Below are 10,834 nucleotides of genomic sequence, written 5' to 3' on the forward strand. Positions count from 1 at the left end.
GATCGTGTGACATATGATATGATATGATTATTTTCGCCCGAAATGGGCAACATGATGGTACCGCCTTGTGTGAGCTCACAACACGTCCTAATACCAGTAAATGCTATTTGGGCATCGCAGTGTGCTGACGTGATACACAGAGAATGTAGCTCCAATGAATCTCTTAATCGCCTTTTACGATACCCACGGGAGGAGACGCACTGGTGCTTTTCTAGACCGATTTAAAGACTAGACTAATTTAAAGTTGAAATACCTGAAAACAAAATCTATTTTAACGAATCTAGCTATATGATTGTAATGATTTTAATAGACCTAGAAATATATTTTTTTTGCGCATCGAATATGGTTATTGCCGATCATTTATGTATAAAACAGTTATTGTCGCTTCGTCACGGTTGCCTTTCAAGCGTCGATATGTATTATCTGTGGTTATGGCCATGTTTTCATTCATAATGGGGATTTATCTTATGAAGCATAGCTCTAGGAAAATGCGTACTCTTAAAGAAGTATGTAACGGTATTCTCAATTATGTTACAATAACAGCTATCACAATTTATAAGAGTAGTTGAAGTTTGAAGACCCCTAGCCTCTGCAGTCTACTCGTATTTTCTGATTAGTATAGTCTACTTCCGATTTGTAGAATATTATAGTTTCAACATACATAGTTTTAAGCTTTTGAGGGATTTTATGCCTTTTAGAGTTTATTCCAGATTGTGTATTGAATTTCTTTCACTAAAAAAACCTAACGCTATTATAAAAATTCAGAAGAATTTATATCGATCGAGCGCTCCTACAGACGAACATCCCTAATTTTTATTTTAGAGAAGATTTATTATCTGCGTCCAAAGATATCGCGCTCTCGTTACGATTTTGTAATCATTTCTCAAATAATTATCGAAGTTAACGGGTTGCAAGATGACTGAGAACTACGCTGCTGTGTTACACGGAGCCAACGACGTCAGAATCGTGAGGCTCTTTTTACTATCAATATTAATTATATACAAAATATTTAATATGTGTATTTAAATTACTTTATATTTAATCTTTAAAACAAAGACATTAAATTGTTTTATATATAGCTTCTAATTACGTCCAGCTTGTCTTGCGAGTGCACACACGTAGAACGTGTCTATAATTGTGTTCGAAATTAACCTGAGTTTATAAAATTTGAAACCATTGTGTTGATGCATTAATTGATACATATACAGTAGTAGTCATAAAATAATGAAATCTTTCACTTCAATTTAGAGCCTCTTCTAACTGTTATATATCGTCCTTAAAAGCTTGGATCCTCTGGATGCAGGCAGCCAGGACTGATCTTTGTGGCGAAGCTTGGCGGAGACCTATGTCCAGCAGAGAACGTCTGTGCGCTGACAGAACAGAAGCTTGACAATTTGTTTATTTTTTTTTTCTAATGAAAGTACCATAAATGAATTACGATCTATTAAAGACGAGGAAGAATATAAAACTCTTAATTGAACACAGTAGAAAATGCAAAATTAGTTAAATAAAGTAAATATGATAAGATGACTAGTGTAACAATTGGCGACATTAGCAATATTTACAAGGCAAGCTTGTATTTGTGATTTTATTCGTCAATATAAATGTAAAAAAAAACATACTACGCATACTAACTGTTATATAATAAAAACAAATACAACAAACTGAATTATAATTTTATTTTTACGTTGCCTTATCACATTGACCTTTTGAGGAATGATAATGGGACGATATATTTTGATGAAAACTTTCATAGAGCTGTTATAATATAAAATTAATAGTTTTTTTATTATTATTTACTACTTATGTCATTTAATTTCAGGAGAAAATTCCAGTGCCCGAGATAAACGATGACGGTAAAAGTTTTTTTTTTTTTAATTTGAGATATTCGAAAAACGAGAAGTTTCCTTCACACTTAAGATCGAACCCTCGAGTGTATTACACAATAAGTAATTAAGTACACAAGTACTGTCTTATACTTCCAACTGGAATCCATGTCTATCAGGAAATGTTACTATTAGCTGTACGAAGTGTAATCTGGAATGCACCAACATTTGGGAAGAATCATTAACACGCTTCTATTAACATGATCTGTATCTATTTCACAACTCCACAAAAAAAATTCGTTCTTTGTCCTAACATTGAAACTAGGTTTTTCCGATTAATTATTCACAAAAACGAAAATAAAATACCTTTTTTGGTATAAAGTTTGCTTTTGTGATAGTTATAGTAATAATACTCATATTTAATTTTTTTTATAAATTTTAATTAATTTTAATACTTTCAAAAAAACCGCGCTATCAGAGTGGGGTGTTTACACAGTGCCCCTAGATGGCACTCGAGTCATAAACAGCGATCAGTGAATAACGATGCTGATGCATTTTGTTTCATATGTGGTCAATTTATTAAAGTTCAAAAGCAAACTGCTTCATGCCATGTATATTTTTCTCGTCTAATTACGATCTAAAATATCGAAATTTTATGTTTCGCATTCAAAGCCAAATTTGGTGTTGACCCGTGAATTTTTTATGTAAGAGACATTTTTCAACGCACCAATTTAACGTTCGATTTCCTTGAAAATATGCTCACGTGTAAATAACATTAAAATCATTTTATTACTTTAATATTCTGACAAGGATCAGCAGGATTAAATTGTTTTTAATTTATATTTTTGGCTTATTATTCAAGAGCGTTTTTGTAGTATATAACATTTGTCGTTTGTTGTTGTATTTTTATAATAATAATATTATTTTTTTATTGCCTAGATGTGTGGACGAACTCAGAGCCCACCTGGTGTTAAGTGGTTACTGGAACCCATAGACATCTACAACGTAAATGCGCCACACACCTTGAGATCTAAGGTCTCAGTATAGTTACAACGGCTGCCCCACCCTTCATACCGAAACGCATTACTGCTTCACGGCAGAAATAGGCGGGGCGGTGGTACCTACCCGTGCGGACTCACAAGAGGTCCTACCACCAGTAATTAAGCAAATTATAATTTTGCGGGTTTCATTTTTATTACACGATGTTATTCCGTCACCGTGGAAGTCAATCGTGAACAATTGTTAAGTACATATTTCATTATAAAAATTGGTACCCGCCTGCGGGATTCGAACACCGGTGCATCGCTATATACGAATGTACCGGACGTCTTATCTTTTAGGCCACGACGACTTCATAAAGCCTGTTTATTTCCAATCCATAATAATAATCGTTATTACATGAGATTTAATATATACTAGGTAATTTCTTTTATTTTCTTTTACTCGCTATAGTTACTTTCTTCAGTACCATTGATAGAACCCCTTCTCGGGTAAAGGTTAGTCCTTTCCACCTAGTTGTCTGTAATGTTCATCTTTTGTCTGTGCGTCTTGCTATATGGTTCTATTTTTACCTAAATTAAAATGTTTTATTTTTGACGCAGAGGTTTTAATAAAGATAGACTGTGTCGGCATATGCGGTTCTGATGTCAAGTTATACAGCACGGGTACGTGTGGAGCGGATGTTATCGACAAACCGATTGTCATTGGTCACGAAGGTGCCGGAACTGTGGTCAAGGTTATATAAATTATTACATGAATATAACGCTAATCTTCTGTTTAAAGCTGCCCTTAAATTTTAAGAATCACTAAAATAAGTAGTCGTGGATATTAATTAGTTTGACGTGTTGAACGTTATATTCTGGGTGGGTTAACCATGTTCTGGTACAATTGTGCTGTATTTGCCGTATTACGAATAACCTATTATGATAGATACTCAGGAATGGTCAGAATTCAATTTGGCATTATTTCGAAGTAGCTGCAGTGCGCGCTCTGCAAGTGTTCTTTGGAAACTTCGACGATATGGATTTTTTTTTTATATTGCCCTTGCAGGCATAAGATGATACGGCCCACATGATGATGAGTTGTTACCGTCACCCATGGACTTTAGCAATGCCAGGGGCAGATCCAAGCCACTGCCTACCATTAAGTACTCTCCACAAGCCTCGTGTGAAGAACGAGATGTCATAGCGCTCGGGAAACACCGTAGAGGGGAGCTCATTCCAAAGCCGGATGTTAGCTAGCTGTGAATGAACACAGTGACTCCGGGTAGTATGGATGAACTCTACTCCGTTGAAGGGCGGTGCGATGGTAGAAAGGAGATAACGGAATCATCTCAAACAATTCCTTAGAGCACTCCCCATGGATCATACGGTATAAAATACAGAGGGAACTGAAGACCCTCCGCAGACCCAGAGGTTCCAAACGATCCGTGATAGTGGGATTATCGACAATCCGAATGGCCTTCTACTGTATGGAGTCAAATGGAATATCAATTATTCTGTACCTAATGAAATGAAACCCACATGAATTTGTAAATTACGTACCTAATTACTAGCGGCAGGACATATTATGCCTATTTTCGCGATTTATATAGGTATATCGATCGTCACATGATAACGAAAAAAGGTAATACATATCGGCAGGTAGGAGACAAAGTAAGCAGTTTGAGAGTGGGCGACAGAGTGGCAATAGAACCGACGCAGCCCTGTCGGTCCTGTGAACTGTGCAAACGAGGGAAGTACAATCTGTGTGTGGAGCCACGTTATTGCTCCTCGATGGGCGCTCCGGGAAACCTATGCCGTTACTACAAGCACGTCGCCGATTTTTGTCATAAGTAAGTTAACTGTTTTTTGTATTTTAAATTCGTTACAAAGATTATCTATACTAATCTATACTTCTATACTAATATTATAAAGAGGAAAGATTTGTTTGTTTGTTTGTATTGAATAGACTCCGAAACTACTGAACCGATTTGAAAAATTCTTACACTGTTTGGAAGCTGCACTATCCCCGAGTGACATAGGCTCTATTCTTTTTTAAAAAAAATAAGGAATCCTTACTGAAACTCCAACAATGTTACGAAAACTGGTGGTAGAATCTCTTGTAAGTCCGCGCGGGTAGGTACCACCACCCCGGGACCGGGGTCGTATCCGTGACCTGGCCCCCTAAGAGCTAGGGGTCCCACCCGTTTTGTGCGGGGAGGGACCCAGACGTGGGGTGGCGTGCTCTGCACGCTCACCCGCAATAGGAAGCCGGGTGATGGTAGACCGCGTTCCCCCGACCGCTCTGGGGGAAGGTGTAACGCGGCGCCATCAAAGCGGGCTCTCGGCCCGCTGAACGAGGGAACCGGTGGTCGTGTCGCTGGCGGCCACCGGTCCGGCGTCCGTGGGACGGTGGGATGGATGTAATGTGCTCTGCGTCAACCCTGTCCCGCCGTTTCAATAGCCCCGACTGGGCTCCGGCCCGGTCCGAGGTAGGGCGCCGGTTGTGAGCGGCAGGAGTTTTTAGTGAGGTTCAACTCCCACATACCCCACCTGCCGCGCGGGTGGGGATCCGGCGATTTTCTCCTGTGGAAAAAAAAAAAAAAAAAAAAAAAAAAGGTACCACCACCCCACCTATTTCTGCCGTGAATGCGTTTCGGTTTGAAAGGTGGGGCAGCCGTTGTAACTATACTGAGACCTTAGAACTTATATCTCAAGGTGGTCGGCGCATTTACGTCGTAGATGTCTATGGGTTCCAGTAACCACTTAACACCAGGTAGGCTGTGAGCACGTCCACCCATATAAACAATAAAAAAAAATTGAACCAAGTTCAATTCACCCCATTCGGAGACTCGCCCCAGAGAGTTCTCCACTTCAGACACAAGTTTTGATCGTCTCTCTTGCACCACGCTCCGAGAGAGACTCTGATGGCCGATATATCGCGCATCCCCCGTGCTGTCATCCGCATAGCAATGCATGCCATCAATAGACAGCATGTCATTGATATACAGGATGAAAAGCGTGGGGGAGAGCACCGAGCCTTGTGGAACGCCAGCGTTAATGGTCATGGTATCAGAACAGTCACCGTCTACAACGACCGTGATGCTCCGCCCATCCAAAAAGCTAGCGATCCACTTGCAGAGACCCTCGGGGATTCCGTAAGATGGTAACTTCGATAGAAGTGCCCTATGCCAGACCCTGTCGAAGGCCTTCGCGATATCAAGGCTCACAGCAAGAGCCTCGCCCTTGTTCTCCAAGGCTTCAGCCCACCTGTGAGTAAGGTATACAAGAAGATCGCCAGCTGAGCGACCGTGACGGAAACCGTACTGTCGGTCACTGATCAGCTGGCGATCCTCCAGATACTTCAGGAGTTGTATATTAATTATTCGCTCCATCACCTTGGAAAGCAAGGAAGTTATCGCGATAGGCCTATAGCTCGATGGGTCCGACCGGTCACCCTTCTTGGGGATAGGGTGGACGTGGGCAGTCTTCCATGAAGACGGAACCCTGTTAGTGCAATAAGAGAGGCGATACAAACGCGTTAGCGCAGGCGTCAGCTCAGGGGCGCACGTTTTCAGAACCACTGCAGGGATGCCGTCTGGCCCGCTCGACTTATGGACGTCCAGGAGTCGGAGTTCCCGCCTGACTGCACACTGTGTAAAGCAGATCTCCGGCAGGGAACTATCACACCGGAGGATGTTCGGTGGTGTGGCACCCCCGTCGTCCACAGTCGAGTTCGAGGCGAAGAGTTTGACCAGAAGGTCAGCCTTCTCTTTCGCACTATGGGCCAGACTGTCATCGGACTTGCGTAGTGGTGGGAGACTAGACCTGCAAAAGTTACCTTCTGCAGCTTTGGCGAGCGACCAAAAAGCACGGCTCCCAGAGGGATAGCTCTTCAGTCGCTCGCCAATTCTAGCAACGTGCTCCGATTTCGCCCTGGCAATAACCTTCTTGTAGGACCTGGAAGCGGCGTTATATTTCCGCCTTTCCCCTGAGATGTTAGGATTCCGACGTCTCCTGGCATTATCCCATGCCACGTATGCGGACCGCTTGAGGTGTGCAGCATCCCTGCTGGCATTATTATACCAGGGTCTGCTGCGACCCCCAACGGGCACTTCAGAGGAGGGAATAAACAATTCCATCCCCTGGAGCACCACGTCTTTAAGACGGTCCGCACAGACGTCAGGATCAGCAGAGGAAAAGCAGAACCGCCCCCATGGGTAGGATGCGTAAAATTCACGCAATCCATCCCAATCTGCTGACATATACCGCCAAACTCTTCGATACCCGGTCGTCGTTCGACGATCAGGACGAGAGAGTGGTACGGCAGCACGAATAAGGCAGTGATCAGACGATCCAAGCGGAGCGTCGACCACCACACTGTATCCGGCCGGATCTGTGGTCAGCAGAAGGTCCAACAAAGAAGGCTCGTGCCCCTCGATATCTGGGACACGGGTGGGCTGTGTCACCAGCTGGGAGAAGCCGTAGGCCAAGGCGAAATCGTAGGCAGTCCGACCCGGGAGGTCAGTGGTTCTGGACCCCAACCACTCTTGGTGGTGAGCGTTAAAGTCTCCAAGAACCACCACCTCCGCAGATGGGTACTGCTCAAGCACGCGGTTAGTCCCCTCTTGCACATGCTCAAACAGAGCTGAACCTGCATCACTGCTGTGGGACCTGTACAGGCACGCGTAGATTCGGCTACGGCCCCCGTGATCTACGCGCAGCCACAAGAGGGACAGGTCCCGTTATTCGAGGCCCCGAAGACGGCGACAACAGACATCAGCCCGGACGAATACGCACACCCCGGCTTTACGCAGGAAGTTGTGCTCCAATACGTAGCCGGGGTATTCAAGGTATGAGGTATCATCCGGAGCAGATATCTGCGTCTCCGTTAAAAAAAGCAGGGCAGGCTGCGCCGTCTCAAGGTGGTGGTGTACGGCGTCAAGGTTGCTATGTAGGCCCCTGAAATTGCTGAAATCCACATTAAATGTGGAATGGGGAGCCGCCTGTAAAACCCTTTTCTTTTTTTTCGACTTCATTAATTAAGTTGTTATATTTCCGGAGAGTAGGATAAGGAGAGGTAGGATGTTAGAGGTGAGATCGAGGCAACACCTGAATGAAGCGCGGAACATAGTACGTGCTCGACCACGGGTTGCGTGAGAGACTGACGCAGGGCATGGAAGGGCCCCCAGTCCACTCTGCGTGCGATCGCCGGGATCCACTCCGGTCTCCGACTCCGGCACGACGACCGCACGACAGAATTTTACACCGGTTGGCGGGACAGCTTCCCGGGGCGGAGTTTAGTAGAGACACCCGGGTTCAGGTCCCCTACTGACCGGCGGGCGGCAGCGGGTACCGTTTCACTGGGTCTCCCTATACCCCCGTCAAACAATCACGCCCCGTGAGTTCGCACGCACGTCTGCTCCGCAAGTTCCAGGCGTCACCAAGACTCACCCACAACAAGGAAGGGGAAAGGGAAGGGATAGAACTGGCTCTCCAACCCACACGCCGGAACACAGCTAGGCTATTTGGCAGCGGACTCTAGTTGGAGGGTGGTCGCCAGCCAGTCGGACTAAGTCCTACCACCGGTTATGTTTTCGGCTCCCGTTTAGCACCACCCAGGGGTCACTTGTAGGGAATCGCGGGTTAAACCTACGGAAGCGGGAAGCACCAACCCCCACCGGTTATGTTTTCGGCTCCCGTTTAGCACCACCCAGGGGTCACTTGTAGGGAATCGCGGGTTAAACCTACGGAAGCGGGAAGCACCAACCCCCAAATCTGTGCCAAATATTATCAATGTTTCACATCTGCCCGCCTTCCTGCAATGGCTCATTGTTTTTAAACAATTTTTATATTATGACACGTTCCCAGAAGACAAACCCTGCTCCGATATAGGCGTCTATATAAAACATATGATTATATTTTCAGCTACCCCACTGCACTAGCGATGGTAGCGAGTGGGAAAATAAACGTGAAGCCGCTGGTCACCCACCACTTCAGCATCGAGGAGAGCCTGGAGGCGTACGAAGTGGCGCGCCAGGGGGCCGGCATCAAGGTCATGATCCACGTCCAGCCGCGAGACACGAACAACCCACAAAAGTTCTGAATTGTTCCTCAAAAACATATGCAACTAAATGTATTGTTTTAACAAGAGCAGACAGGTTCCAGTAGATATCATATAGTATTTTGTAACAATTTTTCCAAGGGTAGTCAATATGGATAACCCGTTATGTACTATGGCTGGGTCTGTTGTTTTTTTACTCATTACTTTTAGTACAACAATTGTCATCTCTATTAATTATATGAAATAATAAAGATGACAAATTAATTTATAAAGAAATATTATCCCGAAATTTAAAGTTAGATGACGATGAACCTTGCTTGGGCTATCGTTAATTTTTGTGCCAAATTGTAACGAATTTAATTCGTGTATTTAATTATTTCGTGTATAAATATTGATATTATAATATAAAAATGTACGAAGCTCAGTGATAATTTTAACTGCAACTGTTTATTGATGGTTTTTTGATATACATAAGTTTCAAAGTAATGTAATTGACACAGGGTGCGCGCATTCCCAAAACCTATATAATATTTTATATACTGATACGTTGACATTTAAGCGATACCGATTGTTTAAACCATAAATGCTAAAAGTTTTCTAATTTAACATTTTGATAACCGGTAAACTGTTGTGAAGGTTACTGGAGGTCGCCCCCCGCGTCACACAAGGGCGTTGACCTCCCCAGTAACTTAATCATTTAAATATGTTTCTGATTTTTTTTTAATAAATGTGTTCGTGTATGTAATAAGTACTTATCGCCAGTCTTTTCCCCGATACCAGTTTTCTAGCAGAAATCATGAATTTATAATTTACATTTTTTTTGTGACATTAAATAAAATTTAAAACATGGGATCTTTTGTTTAAATACCATAATGAGAGATAAATGAAAATCCTGTCTTCACTTGTCCATAGAGATACAATATATGAATAAGCATAACTAAAGTCGAACAGAATTTCGTAAGTGCCTATTTAATTAGACAAACAACAAGACAATAAATTATAAATTGTAACAAATTATAAAGAATGGTAACGGTTCGTAATTTTCTAGACCGACTCCGCACAGCCAAAGAATTTTCAATAGCTTTACAATTGAAGCGCGTCCACCTAAGCTTAGCACCGAACCTCTCGACAAAGACAGATAATGTCGCCGTCCATCTGGATGCTTGAGCTGTTGCAGCAACACAATCTTCATTATGCATATAGGAATTTAATTTACATTTAACACGTTGAACGCCAGATGATACATTGAGTATTTTAATTCGGGCCACAGTGCTCACCGGTGAGCCTTATATTACTGAACTGTTCGAGCAGTGTATGTCACCCGCGAGCCTTTTAAAATATCTGAGCTAGACGGTAAAAGTCGCTAATTTTTATCTTCCGTGCAAATTATCGCATTTTTTAATTATTTAATTAGGCTTGGCTGGATGGTATATTATTCGACATTTGAGCGAAATAGGGGATACTTTTTTTTATCTGAACCCTTACCCGAAACTCCTACGGGGCCCCCGTGCCTAGTGTATGTGGGACTGGTCCGCGACTGCGAAACCGCGGGCCCAAAGATCTTTTCAGGACTCTACCCACTAAACGACTCACCTGCACTCGTCACCCAAGCGTCCGATCCCGTCTGAGGCCAGAATCTGGATGAGGTAAGGTGGTTACCGCGGTCAACACTACAACCAGATGGCGCAGCTCACCCCAAGGAGGCCCAGCCGACGGAGCCATCGAGGCGAATCGAAGGCTCTGAAGCGTTGGCCGTCTCGATACGACAGCCTATCGGGCCGCCCCAACCTGTGCTGCTGGTGTCCCGGAATACCCCGCTGGACCAGAACCAGCCTGCCGGGTCGGGACGCGATAAAACGCCAACCGGTTGCTCTTTTGTTTTATTTCTGCTTCGTAGCACGCTAGAGTGCTGGTAGCGCGCCGCGCGGCCTCAGCCCTCTCAGATCGCCCCTTGACCTTCACCA

General features: G+C 43.7%; 1 protein-coding gene across 1 annotated transcript; it reads left to right on the top strand.

Annotated features, from left to right (window-relative positions):
• The first annotated feature begins 817 nt into the window (after positions 1 to 817).
• On the top strand, positions 818 to 4,670 carry LOC149500420 (sorbitol dehydrogenase-like). The gene is made up of 4 exons (XM_089736334.1): positions 818 to 966; positions 1,823 to 1,856; positions 3,428 to 3,561; positions 4,469 to 4,670. Exons 1-4 carry the CDS (start codon positions 916 to 918, stop codon positions 4,661 to 4,663), a joined length of 414 nt encoding a protein of 137 aa, XP_089592460.1. The 5' UTR covers positions 818 to 915; the 3' UTR covers positions 4,664 to 4,670.
• Positions 4,671 to 10,834: the final 6,164 nt, after the last annotated feature.

Source organism: Bombyx mandarina, chromosome 21, assembly GCF_030267445.1.
Source record: "Bombyx mandarina strain Sakado chromosome 21, ASM3026744v2".
NCBI classification, from domain to species: Eukaryota; Metazoa; Arthropoda; class Insecta; order Lepidoptera; family Bombycidae; genus Bombyx; species Bombyx mandarina.